The following is a 22,565-nucleotide window of genomic DNA, read 5'->3' on the forward strand; positions in this document are numbered from 1 at the left end:
CTGGGCTGCTAATTCCCTCCTCAATATCACATATTATATATGACAGGAGAGGCCTCCCTCATGACAAACAGCTGTGACGCAGGCATGGAACGCAATCGCGGTCCACTTCCGGTTTTCGGGAAGAGGGCACCACCGCATGCGTCTCAAGCCTCGTTTTGGAAACCGGAAGTGAGTCGATAGTCCACGTCCTCTGGGAGGTGATTTGTGCTGTCGGTGGTGGATCACGTTTGTCACTTACTGGGTTGGACTCTCACGGAACCACTATTGTGTTTTATAGTCGCTTATAATTTGATGTCACATATTCATTTGGACACACTTGGAACAATGTGTATTGGATCTGGCCTTTTTTTTTTTTTCACAAGTTTAGAAAATGTCCTACTTTAGTTGGTGATTCACACTGGATTGTATCATTTATGTCACTATTTTTGCATAATTTATTGGACCACTGTATTATTTATTATTGCTTTATTTAGCGCTGCACTTTTTTCCTGGTATATATGCATTTTTACTTACACCTTTTTGTGCTGGCTGCTAATATTGGGTAGCGTGGTATACATATACATTCTACAAAGTATTGACTGGGCCAAATGCAAATACATGCCACACTTTTCAAATATTTATTTCTAAAAAAAATGTTGTAAGCCATTTCTCATTTTCCATCTAATTCGCAATTATGTTCCACTTTGTTTTGGTCTATCACATAAAATCTCAATACAAATGCATTAACATTTCTGGTTGTAACATGAAAAAATGTGGTGAATTTCAAGGAGGGTGAATACTTTTTCATGACACTGTAGTTAAAAGGTAAATCTAACGGAAATTGAACAAGACAATTGTAAAATGAATGGCCACTCTTACACTGTGTGCAGTGCAAATCCACTTTACAAATAGGACTTCTGGAAAGGGCACTGCCTACGCCTTCTGCCAAAGAACTTTGGAAACTGGAAATTGAGGCATTTTCAGGCTCATGGCAACAGATCTGCAGTTAAAATACTGGTTACCAGCAGATGAGGATTCAAAACAAAATGCCTGTGGTGCAAAAAAAGTAAAATGATAAAATGTGGAAAAAATTCAAGGGGTATGAATACTTTTTCAAACCACTGTATGTAGTGCAAGAAGGGCCTGCCTGATTGCGTATAAATTGAAAGTGTTTAGGTTTGACCTCCATATTTGTTTTTTTGTAAATCTTCTTTTTTTTTTTTTTTAAGTTATATTTATTTAGTTCTTTAAGGCAAACAAACGCAATCCAACCCACCCTGCTCAGCCACCCCAATCATAGCGAGCCTTGGATCCCAAAACGCAAAAAAAAAAAAAAAAAAAAATCCCTCAAAAAACTTAACTGCGGTTAAAATATCCTGTCGCTATGCCACTAACCGGTAGGACGGGGAGGGGGGTGGGGGGGGGGGGGGGTACCAAGATAAATGAGGCTTATTGTAATGGAGAAGTAGCCTATGCAAAGGTGAGGAGTTGCTATCGGGAAAGGCACTGGGTGCAGCAGGCACTAAGTTGGTGATAGGAGAGTACCGGAGGATGGCAAGAGGTAGTAGGTGGTAGTGCCTCTAAACATGTAACGTTATTTCAAATGGAGCACAGGAAGGTGAAGTATAGCGTCCATAGTATAGGTAGGAACGTAAGTGAGGCCTCCAGTTATATCCGGTTTTGCAGACATTCAGAGAATATAGCAGGGACACTCGTGTAGAAGAAAGGACATGAAGAGATCCACAATATGCAGGGTCAATCATAGCATGCTACAACCCCTCCGTGCACAGACGTTCCTTCACAGCTGCAAAGGATGTGTGCTGATGCTGTACTTCAGCAGAGAAATTGGGGTATATAGAGATCGTATTACCATTGTAGCGCAATGGACCTCTTTCCCTGGCAAGGAAGAAAATAGTGACTTTATCTTGAAAGTTGAGGATCCCTGCAATTTGAGATCTTGGAGGTGCTCCCTTGGGAGGAGGTCATGGAGGAGTGCTGTGTGCACGCTCAGTATTCATAGATGCAGGGAATGCTTCCGCCTTAAACAAAATGGTAAAAAATAGAAAGGTGCAGCGCATAGAAAATATATATTTCTATATAATCTTTTACCAGTGTAAAAAATATATGAAATACAATCTGCTTTAATAGTGATAAAAAAAAAAAAACTCCTCGTAAATAAACACCGTTAATGATTCTATGTTTTAGGCAACACTATATCCAAATATATTAAATAAACAAATATATGCGTATATCCACCAAAGTGAACGTGCTAAGAGTCCATAAATGAAACAATACGGTGACAAAGTGCAATATCTTGAGAGATTATTGTGACTTCAGTGAATACTTTGCAGAGATCCACCACCACTTGAGAGGAGGCTTACCAGATGTTTTGGACCCAGTTAGGTATATACCTAGTGAGTCACACAAGTTTATTGATGTGAATCCACACGAACAAACCCCTGGCAAACTTGCAACTTCTCATGGGTACCAGAGTAGACAAAAAGATGACCCAATATTAGATTAATTGGCTATCCGCCTTCTGGGGTGACTGAGGATAGAGATTCTTCCACGTATATTATAGGCCAAAAAGAAAATACAGCCTCATAGTGAAATACCATTTAAAACTTTTATTAACATTAAAAGCATAAATGGTTACTCGCATATTACAGGCAAATACAAGCATGGAATTAAAATCTGGCAACGCAGTGGCATTAACGAGCCCTGCTGACGCGTTTCTCCTAAACAGCCATCATCTGGGGATGTTGGCTCACTGCGGCCACCACGTTTATAGAGAATATGGGCTTCCGCCACAAATGCATCCCGCAGCCATGAGTGAAGGAACCATTCCGGGCTGGAGTGCCCTCGGAGCGTTCAGGGAACCCCACAAAATGCGGGTTGTTCTTGCGCAAGCGGTTTTCCAAAGCATCTTACTTAGCTTTGAAGGCCACGGTTTCATCCGTGGCTACGCATACAGTGGCAGATAAAGGGTGGAGCGTGTCCTCCATAGAGTTAATGCGTTCTTCAGCTGCCCCTGTTCTTTCATGCAGGTTTTGCACATCCTACTTTAATAGTGAAAAATCAATATGGTTTGTTTCCATCTGCGTGATAAGGGAGGCCTTGCAGTCTTTTATAGCAAACATAATATGTGCCAGGGTGGGTTCTACAAGGAGCATGGCAGGATCATGTAGATCAGACTCAGGGCTGGAGGGGACATTCTGGGGCGATAGGTGGTTTGTCTATGTGGAAAAGATGGCAGGGGCATAATCGCTCACCCAGGCAGAGGATTTGTGTGCTGGGGAGGTAGATGGCTGCAGCATGTCCGTTGGCTCAGTGCCATCTTGCCTCCTAAAACAAGCCAATTGCTCCACTGCAGACAGGGCCACCGGTGGCCCAAATTTCACCATACCGCCGGTGTCAATAGATGCCTGCTGTTTTTAGGGAGGACACTGGTTTGGAACGAATCGGTGCAGGATTCACTGTAGGATGAGAGATAGAAGCCAGAGCTGCAGGATTAAGCAGCCGCCTGGTCTAACATCAAGCCACGGCCCTCAGTTTTGGTAAATCTAGAGGAAAATTGTATAATATATGGTCAGCCTAACCTAAAACACACACCCTGAACCATTTTACCAACAGCAGCTGTTAAATGTGTCAAACTTTAAGATAAAATCAAAGAACCCTTTAAAATCTTTTCACACTTCTGTAGGAAAGCTATGGCCAAACCAACCCTGAGCCCTCTTAAATTTCAGTAACTGTATAACCTACTGCCTTGTGTGCTGCAGATGTTTGTGTGATGGAAGTCAAGAAAGCTATAGATGTTAATAAAAACTGATCTTCTGAAAACATATTGGCTGCAGTTAGACATGCATCATATGTGAAGATTGAAATTCATTTTGTTTGTGTTGCTTACGTGCTTTATACAGTATGCTGCAAAGACCAAATGTGTGTGGTGTATCAATACTAAAAGTAACCATCTACAGTTTAGATAATCAGGTTCTCTAATCTGGTGGTGGTGGTGCCTGCAGAGCCATACAGCTGCCCCCTCAATATGTCATTGACCGGGGAAGAAAAAAAAAAAAAAAAGATCGGATTGCTGTGTCCTCACTGACAGCCCCCAAATTCGCAAACACATAAAGCAGACATTTAAGAAACAATGGCCTCCTAAAACGACATACTTAATAGAGAAAGGAGTTCTAATCAGAGGGAACCAAAGGCATTGCAAGTGGCTGATCGATAGCAGTGGCATGATTCTGAGTCCAAGAGAATGGCAGAAGGAATGCAAACATGAGACTATAGCAGATAATTTCTAGAAAAAGCACACCACAACAAATTGTGTATTTGCTTACCGTATGATACAGCTGTATGATTAATCCAAAGAAAATTCTTCAGGCGTTGTAGCAGACAGGCGGTATTTGTGCTTGTAGTGGCAGATAGCTGACCTTGTGTTTGGTGCAGTTCATGTGATCCAAGGGCAGCAGACAAGGCGTTGGTGGCAGTGGTGGAACAAGCTGGTCAATAACAGTGGCGTGATTGGGAGTCCAGACTCCAGGAGAGAAAACCAAGCGTGAGACTATAGCAGATAATTCCTTGGAAAAAGCACACCACAACAAATTGTGTATTTGCTTGCTGTATGATGAATCAAAGAGTTAAAGCAGGCAGACGGTACTTGTAGTGGCGACAGCTGACCTTGTGTTTGGTGCAGGTTATGTGATCCAAGGAGCACAGGCTGGTCAAAGCAGTGGCGTGATTGGAAGTCCAGGCAGAACCAACCTAACAGCACAAAGTGGGAGAAGAAGAAAAGCAAACATGATAGTAGAGCTGTTGGTGCTCCATTGAAGTCACTGCCTCTATAGACTAATTGCATTTTTTTTTTTTTATGCATAAACATTTTATTGAAAGTTTTTCAGGGTACAAAATAAAACATAAGGGATGAGGGTTACAAAAATCACATCTTGCGCCTGTTTGAGCTGCTTCAGCTCATCATAGCTCACCCTAAACATAGTATCCTAAAGAAGAGTAGATAGAGAAAACAACGAGAACTTGCAAGACAAAACATTGTAAGACGAGCCATATTAGCACGGTGGATTGTCATAAGGTGTTCTTCATAGGGTGCCCTGATTTCGCAGGGAAAGCACTAAGGGTGTCATCTGATTTGTGTAGTTGCGTGAGTCTAGCTAATTATAGTGATCTCTTCTTACCCGGGAGGCCTACTCTATAGTGACACCTCTCTTACATGTTGTTAATTTGCTTCTGGCGTCTCCCAATGGGCTGGTGCTTATGGGGGTAGGGACAAAAAAAGAAAGGGGGGGTGGGGGGGGAGGGAACAAAGGGAAAGGGGAGCACTCACTGCTTGAGCACAAAACTGGCAGGAGAGGAGAGGGGGTGAGATCATCACCAACTGCCCTCCCCTAAATTTGGGGTATCGACTTAATGATGACGCAATGAGTTTGGTCTCCAGGTTGGTTTTTAGGGGTCCGCGGTGCCTAATCCTGTTTCCTGTATAAGTTCTTTATATTGATGGGAATTTTTTAAGGTTATCCAAGGTTCCCAGATGAGCGCAAACTTGTCAGCTCTGTCCGAGGAGATATAGATCAGCTCCTCCGTTTCCGCTATGCGATTGATCCTCTGTATCCATTCCGATATCGAAGGGAGCCGTGTCGACCTCCAATGAACTGGTACGCACATCCTTGCCGCATTGACCATGTGCATCGCGACTGATTTATAGTAGTCTTTCTTATGGAGTTTAGACAGGTCAGCAAATATTGTGCTGGTGAAAAATCCAGCTTGAGTGAAGAAACCTTCACTGTGATCTCATGGACCCTAAGCCAGAATGACCTCATCCCCAGGCAATACCGACAGACGTGGGCAATTGAGCCCCTTTAGAGTATCAGGCGTTTGCTGTGTACATCCGATGTTTTGGTGAGTGTATCCCCAAAAGGGGACTCCTGAACCACGAGTGGTGAATATTTTGGTGGAAGCTGTCTCTCTATCAACCACAATAAGAACTTTTTAATCACTAATAAGCACCATTTTTGGAAACTCGGAAAGAATGATTGTTTTTCTTAGAGGAAAGTGACAAGCGCTGCTAGATATAAAAAGTGGACTCTTTCATTAAGGACTATTTTTTGTATTGCTTCTTTACAGATGCATTATATTTAAAGCAGCCGCTCTATTTAGATGTTTGATTTTAATTATTCTAATTTTTTTTAAGTGAATAGGTTTATCCGTATATTTTAATCCACAGGCGCTGAGGAGTGTGCAAATAGGGCGTGTTTTATTCTTCTTCTTTTTTGGCATACTTATTGGAGGTTTTTTCAGTAATAACGCTGCACGTCGGGTAGGCCAATGCCGCCTTTCAGCTTTGGTAGAACTAGCTTTGTCCATCCTATTCTAGCCGTCTTGTCACCCCAAAGGAACGCCCTATAAATGGCTCTGTATTGAGTGAAAGATTCAGGTGGCAGTCTGATTGGTAGCATTTGTAATTTATACAGCAGGCGGGGAGTATTGTCATTTTGAGAATGGCCACGTGGCCAAACCAAGAGACGGTGGACCTGTCCCATCTCTGGAGGTCTTGGCGTACGGCTTGTAATTCTGCTTGAAAGTTTCTGGCATACATCTCTGAGAGCTTGACCGGGAGTTGCATGCCCAGATATGTTATTGCCTCAGTTTTCCATTGAAAGGGAAATTTCTCTTGACACTGCTCGGCCATGTCTGCTGGCAAAGAGACCTTCATAGCGAAGGATTTGGTATAATTGATTTGTAGGTTTGATAGGATTTTGAATTGCTCCAAGACTTGCAGGAGGTTGGGCAGAGTCGTAAGAGGTGCGGAAAGAAATAGCAGCACATCATCAGCAAATACTGCAGTTTTGTATTGTATATGCGGCCCAAGCCCCAAGCAATTTAGGACTGCCTCCATATAATCCCATGCTACCCTGTCGAACGCCTTCTCCGCATCCATTTCCAGGAAAATGCCTTCCTGTTGGGACGAGGTTAGCCAGTGGTGCAAATTTAGGGCTTTAATCGTGTTGTCCCTGGCTTCTCAACCAGGGACAAACCCTACTTCATCCAGTCCCACCCAATAGGGCACGTGAAGGGCTATCCGCATTGCCAGAATTTTTGCGAACAGTTTCACGTCCGTATTAAGCAGCGAGATCGGGCGATAACTGGCTACACTCAAGGGGTCTTTCCCCTCTTTAGGGATCATTGAAATGTAGGCTTCCAGTAACCACTCCGATATATTGGGTGCATTAGTAAGTTGATTGAATGCTTTTAGAAATCTGGGTGCTAGAAGATCCGCAACAGTTTTTATAATACTGGGCTGTGAAGCCATCCGGGCCCGGGCTTTTGCCTGGCTTCATGGCCTTCAGCGCTGCTGTCAATTCTTATAATGTCAACGGGGCCTCTAAGGTTTGGTCATCTTCTTCAGAAGGGCTGGAGGGCCGTATAAGTTCAAGAACTCTTGGATACGGATGGCCTGCGCCTCGGGTCTGTCCAAGTTCCCTCCCCCCTTCGTAAGTTATACAGTTGCTCGTAATATAGTTGAAACTGATGAGCTATGCTTTCAGTCTTCGAGTGTGCATTGCCCATGGCATCTGTAATGTGGTGGACATTAGAATGCAACACACGTTGGGTCGCTCTGGCCAGCAGTCTGCCTGGTTTGTTCCCGTTCTCATAAAATACCTTTTGGGCTAGGATTCTGCGTCGCTGCGCTTTTTTTTTTTTTTAACAGTTCCTCTGCCAACTGAATTCTCAGCTCCTGCAAGTCCTGTGAGAGTTTTATAGCTAGTGTTCGTTTATGCTGTATTTCTAGCGCCCGAATTTTTGTGAGTAGTGAAAGGGTCAGTTCTTGCTGTTCTTTTCCTTTTGGCAGACATGGCCAGCAGTTGTCCTCTAATAAAGCACTTATGGGCCTCCCACTGCGTCATAGGCGAGACCTCAGGGGTGGTGTTGCGTTGAAAATACTCCCCCAGAGCCTGACTCAGGCTCGTGTGATTCCCGAGATCTGCAAGGAGAGATCTGCAAGGAGTCCAGATTTTAGTGGAAGTTATCCGGGTTGGAAAGACTAATGTGACTGATATTGGATGGTGGTCCGAGAGAATCATGTTCTCTATAGTGGCTTCCTGGAGAGAATTCAGGTCTGCTTGTGTTAAAAATAGGTAATCTATTCGGGCGTAACGATCTCGTGGAGAGGAAGAAAAGGTGTAATCCCTGTCGGGTGGGTATAACCTTATCCACGAGTCGTGCAAGGTTAGAGAGGCTAGCTGCAATTTAATCTGGCGCAATGCTGAGTATGGAAGGGATGAAGTTCCAGAGGAGGTGTCTAGTAGCGGGTCCAGGGGGAGATTAAAGTCTCCTCCCAGGATTAAAAGCCCTGTTTGAAATAGGGCGCGTTTTGTAGCTATTTCTCTTATGAAGGACACCTGCTTAGTATTGGGACAGTACACATTAGCTAGAGTAATGGGCTTCTCATTCCATTTACCCTTTAGGAAGAGTTATTTCCCTTCCGGGTCTGTCATCCGATTAGTGATTTTGAGGCCTAAATTCTTAGCGAGGAGCATTAAGACACCTTTTGATTTGGAATCTGGGCATGTGGCATAAACTGTGGGGAAGCGGTCATTCTGGAATCGCAGGTGTGATGCGGTTTTGAAATGCATTTCTTGAAAGAATAGTACCTGAGCTTTTTGCCAGTGGGCCTCTGCAAGAATACTACTACATTTTTCTGGGACATTCAAACCTCTTGCGTTTAGTGAGTATACTTTGAGACAGAGGAGCCGAGCGTGTCAAGGTTTGCGTCAGTCAGGTCCTAGATATCTGGCCCCTGAGTTGTTTTTCTTTCTTTTTTTCCTCCTTTCCTACCCTTCTCTTTGTCTACCCGTCCCTTCCTCCCTTTTAGGCTATGAGAGTGATTTTATGTCAGGGGAGGGCAGTTAGGATTCAGTTGGTAATGAAGGAGAGGTGTGGGAGGGGGGATAGGGGGAAAAAAAAGGGGGGGGGGCAAAGGAGGGGGTCGAAGGGAGATAAAATATGGAGGAGGAGAGTGTGGGAAGAGGATGCTCAATGGAGTGTTGGGAAGAACGTTCACACACTCACGTGCAGGGGACTCACCTGATGCCCTGATTTCCCTAGGCAGAAAGGGTAAAGGTGAATCGGTTGGGTTTGTCAATAGTAATTTCGGAGATGAGCCTCAACCTGCCGGCTCACCTATTTCTCAGGGTCCTATGGGGAAACAATAATGGAAGCTGGAATCGTTCAAAGGGAACCCTCCACTCTGATGTGGGAGCAAGGTATAGCGGGCGAACCAGTACATGTACTCTGACCAGGGCTGCAATCTTATATGGTAATGATGGACAGGAGCTTAGGATTCCAAAGGTGAGTCGTTTGGGGGCTTATAACCACGGATCTATCAAATGTTAGGGTCTAACAGTTCCTGTGTACACAATACAGAGTTTGTTTCACTGCACTCCTGAACCCTACGTCCAGGCATTCAATTCTACTCTATAACCTATTTCGCTAGCAGACCAAATCCTAAGCAATGGCTGTAACACGAATATAATAACATTAGAAACCAGGTGATGTGTAGTATAGGGATCTCTCCCCTCGTTGGACCTCCACACCTCCGCCAAGACTTTCTGCATAATTTAAGTTAAAACTAGGGATCCAAGTCCACAGGGACCAGATCCTCTATCAGAGTTGCTCGAGGTGCTTTTAACCATCACCCTTGAGCACGGTTCGGGTATCCGACTCAGGGCCCCCCCCGCCAACCTTAAACATTAATAACCAAAAAGAAACATTTCAACAATATAATTCCCCACACAGTTACCGAGCCTGTAGAACCGGCTGTTTGCCAGAGTATCCAGTACAGGAATTCTACATCTACAGCAGTTCAAGGTGAGGGGGATACTTATCCAATGAAGTTTGTGCCGACATTCTCGGGAAGAGTTCAGGGTGATCTGAGTCTCCCGCTATTCAGGTTTCTTCGAACAGTGGACCGATCAGAAGTTTTAAGTCTAATTTTAAATTTGTTTTCTGTTCTTGCCTTACTGGCTTGCTTGTCCGAAGTGGAAGACCATGCCCCCGGCTGGGGGGCTTGTAGGTCTGGTGGATGCCTGTGCATCTTAGGATCCGTAGTAGTCCCTGTAAGGCCACTGAGGGTTTCAGCTTATAGCAGTCCAACAGATTAGCTGCATCAGGGCTTGATTGGTACCCCCATACTGAAGAGGAGGAGGCGCCGTTGAGAGCCAGGGTACTGTAAGAACAAGAACTACCAGCCGATAGCCTTGAGGTTATGGAGTTCCTTTAAAGTGAGATCTAGAAGTGCTCAGAATCCAACTTGCACCAATTCTCAACTTCGCAGTTCCTATGAAAGAGTCCAGAGTCAGAGAGGTTGTGTCAAATTGTGTACAGGGCTATCAAAGCTGACAGTTCGTAGAGCAGACAAAGCCCTGTTTAAACTTCAGTTTTCCGCCGTGAGGCATTTGGTGGTGCCCTTGGACCACGTTCGGTGACCATTGCATCCGGGCCTCTCTGGGACTCAGTCAGATGAGGATCGGCGGCGGCTCTGTCTCCTTGAGCGCGGGGTGATATCCTGATGAACAGGAACCCATGGGTCCGGTAGCATGAAGGGGCTAAACCAGTCTGGAATCCGTACTAGTGGGATGCCCAGGGTGTCGCAGAACTCCTGTAAGTCAGCAGGTACACGCAGGAAGGCTGTACGGTTGCCTATTGCAGCGGTTAAACAAAAAGAACTTCTAGCAGTAAACTATACGTCTGTCTCTTAGGATGTTGAGTAGTGGGCGCAATGCTCTCCTGTGTTGCAGCGTGACAGATCTGAACAGGATGGCCATCATGCTGTAGCTGCCCGTGATTGAGCGCCTGACACAGAATGTCCTCTGTGTGAAGCTAACTAGGCAGCATACCACATCCCTGGGGAGGGGGTCAGTGTCCCGTCTCCTAGGTCTTAGAGCTCTGTGACAGTGCTCCATTTCAACCAGAGCGTTGGAAGGCCTGCCCAACAAGGCATTGCAGAGAGCCCATATTACCTGTTGCAATTGAGGACCTTCCACCGATTCTGGGATTCCTCTGAATCGCAGGTTCCTCCTCCTTCCTCTGTTATCCAAATCTTCAATATGCTGGTGCATATCTATCAAGTGCTTGTTATGGATGCTGGAAACCAGCTGGACTTGTTCTATTGCTGCACTATGTGTCATAGTGCCTTAATGTCTGATCTGACATCCGCAATTGCGGCTTCCAGTGTATTCTTTATGTCCATGGCCACCGCTTGTAAGTCTGCCAGGCTAAGAAATGGGGGAGTTTGAGCTCCTGGGGCTGCCACACTCGGCTGTTCCATCAGCTCTGCTCAGAACAGCTCCGGGTTGGTGGTACGGCTGAGCTGTGTCGCCATCTCCGCCATTTTCAGCTCTGTCTGTCCGCCGATAATAGCTGGATTGCCACCCTGGTCCCCGGAGTGCTCTGTCTAAGCGTCCATCTTAGTCTGCCGCTAGGCCATGCCCCCCGACTGATTGCATTTATTCATCATTCAACCACCAGTGCTGCTCCATACGCAATAAAAAGCATGTTTTTTATATTTTCCTTTTTTTTTTGCTTTTTTTTTTTTGCCCCTAGTAGTGCTGCTCCATATGCATGGTATTCACATGAAGCAGCACTACTGGGAGACAAAAAAATTATAAATGCATGCATATTGGTGCAACACTACTGGGGGCAAACCACCCACCCCCCCCCAAAAAAAAACATGCATTTTTTTTTGTCCCCTGTTGTGCTGTTCTAATATTCATGCCATGTATTCATATTTTTTTTGTCCCCTGTAGTGCTGCTTGATTTACATGTATATTAATTTCCCTTTTTGGCCCCCACAATACTGCTCCATCCATGTCTGACCATTCTGGCATTTGCATCATTCATTATGCCCCCATATTCATTCATGATGCCCCTTATAACAACACATACCATATTAATTTAGGGCCTTTTGTGCACAGTCAGGGTCCAGGAGTCAGCAGAGCAGACACGGGTAACGTGTGATCGGGAGGTCCAGTTAGGAAGTGCATCATTCCCTCCCTCTCCTGCGATAGAAATGGTAGTTAGTGGGAAAATGGCGCATTGGGTGCACTTATTATGCACGCCCGTCATGCCGTGCGTCATGACGTTGCACGCAGTCACCCCAAACATAGCCTACTACTATTTGGCTATCTCGGAACTACGCAACAGCCTTTTTTGTTTTATTATATTTTCAATGATTATGCTACGTAACAGACATTTACAGGCAGCTTGTAAATCGGGTACCCCTGATCGGGGTACTAATATTTGGAAGAAACAACTTCTCCTCCCTAAACCTAGTAATAATAAACTAGAACTGTCTCACTCATGGGCACATCCATAACATATGATAAAAATGATGACTCCAGAGACGATATTTTCTCATTCATTCATTGACAAACGCAGCCTTCTTTATTCATAACCATATGGTTATATCTCCCCCTACAGGAGTAGGACACTAGGCAAAAAAAAAAGACTTGGCTACGCTCATTGGCAGTCCTAGGTGATATACACCCCCCTCTCTGCTATAGGCCTAGTCAAGAGTGAGGATCCTGCTGGGATCTCTTGTCCTGGCAATTTTTAGTTTTTTTTTTTTCTTGGATTTTTCCAGTGAGATCTACAATCCACTGCCAGGCTGGGCGGCGGGCTGGACATTCGATCCAGTGGTCACCCCAGTCTGGCCAGAAAGTACATGCAGACCGCAGCTACACGCTAGGTCGGCCGTGACATAGCCCCACTGTGTGGGGGCTGGCCTGCAAGTTGTCTTGCGAGGTCGCATACGACCAGGTCTCTGCTCAAGTCGCAGTGTACCACATGGCCGACAGCCCACCCATTTCGGTGGCGAGGAGGTTTTTCTGGAGCGGTGCCCACTTGGTCCTGGTATGGTGAGTAAATGCCACCCTCTCCCCTTAGTGTTTTTTTTGTGGCAGACCCCGGGTCAGTCGGTCCTGCCGGTCCCCTCTGTCCCTGCACCTTGTTTTCCTAGCCCTGAAGGTCCCTTGGTAACCCTCCTTTCCCCTTCCCCCCTACATATGCAGTAGTGTGCCTGTGGTGGGTACTGGGGGACGGGGTTGAGTACTGGTGGGCTGAGGGTGAGCATCGTTTAGGTGCTGTGCTTACTGGGGGGGCACTGGGTATGGTGCCTGGATTCTCTCTCTCTCTCTCTCTCTCTCTCACTCACTCACACTCACACTCACACACACACACACACACACACACACACACACACACACACACATCCTGGGAAGCTGCAGCGTTCTCCTGCATTTGTGGTAGTCCCGTTTAGCGCGGTTGGTGGCCATTTTGCTATAGCCAGTGTCCTTAATGGCCAGCGACCATGTTTGTTTGGCTTGGCCGCCATGATATGTTGGATTTTGGCTCAGGCAACGGCGGCCATTACTGTGTAGACCAGGACAGCATTTTTGGCAGGCGGAAGCTCCTCCTTTTAACCCGGCACTGACTCCTGTGTTTTCTTCCCCTTTGGACACCACGTGTGTGCAGGTCTACATCTGAGGCAGCAAGTGCTACGCTGGTGGGGTGGTAAGTCTGCGGGTTCCCTCCTCTCTCTGTTGCAGGCTGTGGGGTGTCTTTGTTGTCCGCTACTACTACTGGTGTGGGGGGTGTGGTAGTGGGAGTGGTCACTCTTGATGTGTGGCTCTTTTTTTTTCTCTCTCCTATGGAGTCTCAGGAGCATGTTTCCCCACTTGACCCCCCTGTCAAAGCCTGCAGGTCCCTCTGGGTCCCAATCATCCGACGCACTGGCAGCAGCCCTGGAGTCCTTTGTGTTCAGGGAGGAGGTGGCTCTTGGGCGGCGGACTAGCATTAAGTGTCTCCCCCCCCCCTTCCCCCTCTTCATCTGTCTCATCAGATCCTGAATCTGATTTGGCTGCTGTGGATGGGACGCGCTCCTGGATTCCTGGATCTTTTGGACAGTGAGGAGGTTTACTCAGCCCCAGTGGCTGTGCACGAGAAAGCGCTGGTGGATACGCAGATTGCTTCTGTGTGGGAAACTTTAAAAATGGAGGATGCAGCCACAGCACTCACAAGCCGCCGAGTGCAGCAAAAGTGTTCTCCTTATCCCTCATTTTTTTGCCAAGTTTGTGTATAAAGAATGGGAGCGTCCAAAACACCCCTTTGTGATCCCAAAATGTTTGGCTGTGCGTTATCCCTTTGAGGAGAGTCTGCTCAAAAAATGGACAACTCCATCTGTGGTGGATCCCCCGGTTTCTCGGTTGAAGAAAACCACTATTAATCCTGGTTGAGGACTCTCCGGCCTTTAAAGACCCGGCTGAAAGGAAGGCAGAGTCTCTGAGCCGTGCTATGTTCTCTTTTGAGGGTTTGACGTTTCGGCCAGTTTTGGCTATTGCTCTGGTGTCACAAACGCTGACAGAATGGGCAAAGCTGTTGTGCCGTGACCTGGAAGGTGACCAGTTTCCTCCTACCTTCACGGAATTAGCGGACCAACTGGTCTAGGGGCTGCAGTTTGTCTGTGATGCCTCTTTGGACCCAGCTCCCTTGCTTTCTAAGCTATCTGTTTCAGTGGTAGTGTTTCATGGGTATTGTAGCTGAAGTGTTGGACTGTGGACCAGGTCTCTAAAAAGGCCCCAGCTGATCTGCCTTTTCAAAGTGATTGTTTGTTTCGGGCCACTCTGGATGATATCATTAGGAGTGTCACAGGGGGGAAGACTACTTTACTTTTCTTCCACAGTCAAAGAAGGGGAAGAAGCCTAGTTGCAAGCATGGCCCTTCCTTCTGGGCGCCCAGAAAGTTTTTTTTTTTTGTCTTTCAGGGTCCACTGACAAAGGCTTGAAGTCTTTTAAGTCCACCTCTGGAGGTCCCAAGCGGCCCTGGTTGGGCAAACTGAGAGCGGGCTTCTCCAGACCCCCAGGTAAAGCTCCTTTAGCATGAAGAGGCGCCCTCATCCGCAGTCCGGGTGGTGGGATGTATTCACTGGTTTCCAGGCCCGTGGACTTCTGTGATAAATGACAAGTGGGGCCACAAAGTGATTCTGTCTGGTTACAAGATCGAGTTCCAGACTTGTCCCCCAAGCAGATTTTTTCCGTCCAATCTGCATCTGTCTCTGAACCGCCTGTTAGCCCTCCAGGGTATGGCGCAAGGCCTGTTGCTACAAGGGGTGATCGTCCTGGTTCCGTTGTCGGAACGTTTCCAGGGCTTTTATTCAAACCTATTTACGATCCCCAAAAAAGATGGTACGGTATGTCCGATTCTGGACCTCAAGGCCCTGAACCGCTATGTGTGTGTGCGGAAGTTCAGAAGGTAGTCCATTCGCTCCATGGTGGTATCTCTTCATCAGGGGTACTTTCTTACCTCCATCAAAATCAAGGATGCCTACCTGCACATTCTGATTTGTTCACAGCACCGGTTCTGGGCTACTGTGCCATGTACCAGTGGGGAAATGCTGTTCTGGGCTACCTGGATGACCTCCTGCTGCGAGCAGAGTCCCGAGCGGCCCTGAGGGGCAATGTGGAGATCACTGTTCAGACTATGGCAGTTTTTGGGTGGCTGATAAATTACCAAAAGTTTGCATTGATTCCAGTTTGGAAATTGGTTTATCTGGGTCTGACTCTGTATTCTGCTTGGGCCAGAGTGGTCCTTCCGCAGGACAAACTCCAGAAATTACAGGCGGCAGCCCGCTTGCCACTGTCCAGCAGGTGAGTCCCCCTGCGGACTTGCATGCGGGCCATCTCCGCCGTTCACATTCCGGGGGATGGACAACTGGCAGGCAGGTTACCTCAGTCGTCATGTTTTGGACCAAGGGGAGTAGTCCCTTTTCTCCTCTCAAGCTTCTGCCGCGGCTGTTGGGCAAGATCGAGGGCGAAGGAATTCTGGTCATTCTAGTTTTCCCCATTCTATATAGTCTACTAGGGGTATAATCTATTTTATGTAGATATTGGAGTTGAATTAGTTTGTCTCTATCTGTAATGCCAGCTGTGATCTGGTTCTTAATTACACCCTCCCAAATATCAACATCCATGTAGGGAATATTAGTTTGCCATTGGGCCTTTATTGTCTCCATCCTCAATGAGGGCAAGGATAATAGAGTCAAATAGCATCTGGGGATACGTTTTGGAGTGATCATAAAGAAAAGATTCTCAGTCTTACTTGTTTGTAATGACACACTCCTCAATCCAAGTTATATAGCAACTGCATGAAACAGTTGCATATATGGAAATAGATATATGTCCAGAACTCTGAATTCTAACCTAAAAGTTTGGAATGATTGAAAGGTATGATTCGAGAAGAGTTGATTTGCATATATAAGATCCTGGCTCGCCCATCTACTCACATTAAATAATTACAATTCCGACATTCACGAGTTATGCCACAAGGGTGCATTCAGAGAACTGGTGAGGGGCAGATCTATTCATTTACAAGTACAGATTTGAAATATTTTATAGAATAATTTCAATATACCTGCACCCACCATGGGATAATGACCATTTCTTTAGAGGAGATTACTCAGGACCTCAAACTATTGCATTAGTGCAGCTTAACATTGCAGACTGGGCAAACTCGTCACCCAACCTGTTCTGGATTAGGGGCATGCACACCACTCCCATGACCACTTTGTCCACCCGACATAGCAGATCCTGATACCCGGACGTAGAATGATCCCAAAGCTGCTATGAATGAATTTCATTCATAACCGATGTATTTCCTGCAGAGCGATGCGGCGATTGGCCAACAGCTATCACATGATACCTGGGCCAATCCCAGCACCCTAAACGATGTGATTAGCTGTAGCCAATCACAGATCACTAGTAAAAACAGCTGTTCTAAATCTAAATGTAAGCCTGTTGTTGTGAGTAAGGCTTGGCATTGCCTGATGGCGATCATAATCTGTGCTAGTGTCTGCTCTTTTACCTGGCCTCCTAAAGCGTTCAGCTGCCCATCCAGCAGAGGTGATGGTGTGGTACTCTCTACAACTAAGTGAGCAGACTCCGGCCACTGTGATCCACCTTCTCTCCAAATCGGAGCCTCTTCTCCTTGAGTAAGGTGGCTAACTCGGGTGCTCCATCTGCCATTTTGGCTCGCTGCATGGGAGAAGCTCGATAATCTTTTTTATTTTTTTTTTATTTTTTTTATTTTTTTCTTCCTCTTCTGGGCTCTAGGTTGTTCTTTGCCAATCCATATCCAAAGGGGTAGTGGGGATCTCTGGTAGTAGAGACAGACGGCTGATCAGGATTAGACTTGGGGTCTCATAGCAGGCAAATTTGATGAACAGTAGCACATAACAAATTGCAGCTGCTACTATTTATTCTACATGGTCTTTGCTTTCAAAAAATGTACTGTATAATGTTTTGGATGTTTTAAGTCTTTAATCTTCAGACCTAAAATATGCATTTACCTTGTGTGCTAAAATTAAAAATAAATATAAATGGCCCCGACAGCGAAAGGTTAACGTTACAGAATAGCAGGATGCACTTATTTTTATGAGATAGAGCTTGACTGTTCTTGTTTGGGAGTGGATCTTTATCCTTTCAAAACTTGACAACTCATCATGTACTTCTAAGATACACAACTAACATTGCAGCTTGCAAGTTTAGTAATGCCCTTCTTTACGACTCCCAATCTCTTGCACAAGTTTCAAACAGGCCTCAACTTTAGGGCTTTGCCACTCTCATAATTCAATTAGAGGGCCTTGTTTGCTAGTTGTGAGTGCCATATTGGGTTTTAGCATGCTTGTGAGCACCATAGAGCTTCCCGTTAGTGTTCAACCACTTGCTTACTGGGCACTTAAACCCTCCTCCTGACCAGACCAATTTTTAGCTTTCAGCGCTGCCGCACTTTGAATAACAATTGCGTGGTCATGCTGTACTGTACTCAAATTACATTTTTATCTTTTTTTTTTCACACAAATTAAACTTTCTTTGGGTGGTATTTAATCACCACTGGAGTTTATTTTTTGCTAAACAAACAAAAATAGACAAATTTTTGAATAAAAACATGTTTAATAGTTTGTTATAAAATTTTGCAAATGGTTAATTTTTCTCTTTCATTGATGTTTACTGATGAGGCTGCACTGGTGGGTGGCACTGGTGGGGTGGCACTTGTAGGTGGCACTAATGGGCACTGGTAGGTGGCACTGGTAGGTCATATTTATAGGCAGCACCAGTGATGACACACTGTGGGCACTGATGGGTGGTGCTGGTGGGCACTGGTAGGTGAGGTTAGTGGGCACAGAAGCCTTTCCACAATGGGGACCGTTGTCCCTCTCGCAGCCGCCGGCGTTCAGCTTTTTTTGCGTGAGGAGAAAAAATGGCCGATTACCGGCTCTGTTTAGATCCCATGATCAGCTGTCATGGGCTGACAGCTGATTGCATGGTAAGGGGTCGGAGGATCCCAACCCTTATTCAGATCTGTGACCAGGCGAGTCTCGTAGACTCACTGATCAGAGCGTGCCTGCAGGGGGGCGCGCAGGCCGATCAAGCACAGGAGGACGTCCATGGATGCCCTCCTGGCAAATTAAGTCCACGCTGTAGCTGTCTTTCGGCTATAGCGCGGACGGCAAGTAGTAAAATCATAATGCAAGTTATAGAAGTTGAGTGTACATTACAGGTTTTCTTGAAGCTCACCCTTCCAAAACTTACTATATATATATTTTTAATATGGATACGTTCTGGACAGTGCCTACATTTACTACGTGTCTACAGTATTTTTTTTTTCTTCAAGACCATTTCCTCATAGACATAAGTGAACTACATATAATTACCTACTTGAAAAATGTATGCTGTGATTGCACATCTTGTTGACTTTTGGGGTGGGTAGACAAAATTTTACTGATAAAAATAGCTTAAGAATCCCAGTAATGTTTATTTCCTCTTAAATGTAAAGGTCCGTGTTGGAGAAGTTGGAGGCAATACATTGGGATTTTATGGATGTCAATTTAGCCCCGAGAAGTCAATGATTGTTGCTCATGCGTTTCATGGAGCTCTTCACATGTGGTGTCAGAATTCATCTACACAGGTAAGATAAACTTTGTCTTGTACATGTGATATGTAATTTAATTGACATTTTTTTTTTTTCACATTTTGCCTACAAGTGGGCCTCTGCTCAAGGTGCTTCTATGTAGCAACACACGACCGTTCCACCTACATACAAAACACTTACACAACAGCAATATCAAATTGAAGCATATATACACACAGTTGTGCTCATAAGTTTACATACCCTGGCAGAATTTATGATTTCTTGCCCATTTTTCTGAGAATATGAATGATAACACAAAACCATTTCTTTCACTCATGGTTCATGTTTGGCTGAAGCCATGTATTATCAGTCAACTGTTTACTCTTTTTGAATCATGATGGTAACAGAAACTACCCAAATGACCCTGATAAAAAGTTTACATACCCTGGTAATTTTGGCCCGATAAGGTGCACACAAGTTGACACAAAGGGGTTTGAATGGCTAATAAAGGTAACCACCCTCACCTGTGATCTGTTTGCTTGTAATTAGTGTGTGTGTGTGTATGGAAGGTCAATGAGTTTCTGGACTTCTGACAGACCCTTGCATCTTTCATCCAAAAACATACACAAGAGTGCGTAAATGCCTATTGCATTACCACCAAAAAAAAGCTTTGATGATATGGGTCTGTCCCCCGAAACGCGTAAGCTTTTCCACCATTTGACAATAGTTACCCACCTCCACAACTGGTGTGGCTTAAGACCAGCTTTATTTTATTTCTACTTTGTGAGTATAACACTGTTGTGTGTGTTCAGTAAATGGCTTTAATGGTAATGCACTAGGTGTTTGCGCCCTTTTGTGTGTATTTTTGCATAAGATCCTGTGTCCTGCACTGTACTCTAACAAGATGATCTTGCAGGTTACTAAAAAATCCTTTGTTTCCAAAAAACACACCAAGATTGCTTAGAGAACATGTAAAAGAGGACCAGCACTCCACCTATTTGCTGGAAATAAAAAAATAAAAAAAACTTAAAAATGTTTAAATGCAAGCTCTCTTCCTGTTCTTGGGCAGATATATATAAAATAATAAACACAGTAACTGCTGTTTATTGGCAAAATAAAATAAAATAGTCCACACCCTGATGACATCACCAATGGTTTAAAAATGACTTTAATCCAGTGACAAACGTTCACAGCATGTCATTCTGCCTGTCGTCCTCCTGCTCCAATACGTTTTACCTACAAAAGCGCTCTCCATTCTTTTGGTTGAGCATCTGTGGCCATAGGACAATGGCGTTTGGAGCAACATGCTGTTCTATATTGATTAAAAATCTTCAAATGTATTTCTAAATGCAGTAGATGTGCAGAGTTGTAAATGACACTTATTTACAAGTCCAAGGACTGTTTAATATATGTATGTATGACTTGTGAAATCAGAAGCTTGGCAAAATCACTACCAAAGTGCTCCTAATTAGTTATTAAAACTACAAGACAAAGGGACATTTCAGCCTCCCCTCTCGACTGGTGATTTATTCTATGCTAAGATGATCATATTTTTGTGGGGATGCTATGCTAATCAGTGCAGGGCAGATGGCAATCAGAATTGCAGCACATTAGAGCTGATTGCAACAGAAGTCCAACTGGCACTTCTTTATTTTATTTATAAAACTTATGAGCTGCCTGCTGTTGAGGCGACATGATGCTGATATACAGCACTGCCTCAGTTCATTTCATTATGTATGCCCTGCACCTTTCACCATGCTGTTTGCCCATGATAAAGTAAAGGGCTTAAAAATGCCCTCCCGAAGGGTGCATTTTTTGCTCTGTGAGTTTTAAATTGCAGATCACTTTAAGCTGATTACCGCATCATCTGCTGGAAATGAGACACAGATATGCTAATATGTACAATGTGGTTCCGTCATGTCTAATTGCAAGGACCAAAGGTGCTTTCTACATAAGGCATATGTTTTAACTTTGCTTTTTGTGCAGATGTCAGCTTATGAATAAAACATGTAGTGTGTTTTTTTAGCATAGAGATCAACATTTTAGAACGGAAAGTGTTTGAAAGGAAATGGTCAACAAATAAGAGCAGTGTGCGACCACTAATCCATTAGTGCCTACTGTGGACTGTATTTGAGGTCACACTTACTGAAGCATTAAGCAATAATGTGTGTAGTATTTTACAGGGAACTGCTTGCATCATTTACGAATAGGGTTCAATGTTCAGGAAATGCTTATTATCTATATATAAATAATAGGCTTTGTGTAGACCACTGTCGATCATCTGAGCTTTCATCTGATGAGCATATGATCAAAATCATATTTCTATTATATTCATCGGCCGACACAGCTCCTCTCTGTAACTAAATGGGTTTGTTAGCCTGCCATTAGGAGAACTAGGCAAAAATTGTAACACAATACACAGAACTTTAGTCCCGCCCCGGGGGGCCAACCCTGTGCTAACAACCCTCCCTGCTGCCCAGGCAGAACTTTGGCAGATGTTTTATTTTGCCTAGTGAAGGAGAATGACCTAGGAACCCTGCGGGCCCTTTGGTCCATTTTTTTGATGCAGGTTTTGATGTTTTTGCGCGAGATGAAAGAGATCCTGGGATCTTCTATCAACTGCCGGCTGGGTGACAGGCTGGTTAAGTTATCCTTGTAGTCTCCCCAGTCCGGCAATCGAGCGTGTGCAGGCCGCAGCCAAGGCTAGGCAGGCCACGACATAACACACCTCAGCTCCAGAGGTGGTCGGTGAGCATCAATGCTCCGGGGTATACATATGACCAGGCTACTGATGTCTGGATCACAGTATACCCTGTAACTGCGCAGGAGTAGGTCTGTGATGGAATGTCTCCCAGCTCTTCAGGACTGCTAAGTACGGCTCTCCCTGCTTCGGTGGGGTGAGCAGCTGGGCATTCCCTGGGAGGTCGATTCGGGTGCCACCTCACCTCCTTCTCTTCTCTCCCACATCCCTATCTCCCCTCCTTCCCCCCTCCGGGGGGGGGGGGGGGTGGCTGCATGTGCTGCGGGCAGTGTGTGTGTGGGGTTCGCTGGGTCTCTCACCTGTAGGGGGCTCTGTGCGGCTAGCGTTGGTCCTGGTCCCGGTCTGGGGGGGTCCCAAAAGGTGTCTGTGGAGGTGTTCTTGCTGAATGCAGGCAGCACTGTTCTGTGATTTATTTATTTTTCTTGTCACCTCATGGCGCTGTCCGGTGGCCATTTTGACTGTGGGCAAAGCAGGTTCCCCTTGTGAGCCTCAGCAGCCATTTTCTATAGGATTGTCCTATTAGTTGCATTGGCGACCATTTTTTTTTTTAAAAGCCTGAGCGCTCTTTTCACCACAGTTCTCTTGTGACAGCATTACATGTGCTCTCACATGCTGTTTCCTGTGTCCACTGTGTATACAGGACACTGGATGGCAATTCCCTGAACGCTGATGAAAGCTCTGCAGATGGTTTCACTGCTATTTTGTACAGCTGCTGCCAGCACAGTTTCCTCACTCTGCACTTGGATAACCTCCTGGGGACTACAGGCATGGCTAGTGACCATCACAAAATGCCCCAGGGTGGTGAGTCTGAGTCTGTCGCTAGGAACCCCTCATCCCCCCCCCCCCC

General features: G+C 45.3%; 1 protein-coding gene across 1 annotated transcript in view; it reads left to right on the forward strand.

The window, feature by feature from the left end:
* Positions 1–22,565, forward strand: part of ELP2 (elongator acetyltransferase complex subunit 2) — a 373,658-nt gene that overhangs the window by 154,160 nt on the left and 196,933 nt on the right. The window contains exon 11 of the mRNA XM_077492004.1: positions 18,883–19,014. Coding sequence (XP_077348130.1) covers positions 18,883–19,014 — 132 coding nt within the window. The remainder of the gene's footprint in view (positions 1–18,882; positions 19,015–22,565) is intronic.

Source organism: Lithobates pipiens, unplaced genomic scaffold (genome assembly GCF_037356315.1).
Source record: "Lithobates pipiens isolate NorthernLeopardFrog02 unplaced genomic scaffold, aLitPip1_a1.2 Scaffold_19, whole genome shotgun sequence".
Lineage (NCBI taxonomy): Eukaryota > Metazoa > Chordata > Amphibia > Anura > Ranidae > Lithobates > Lithobates pipiens.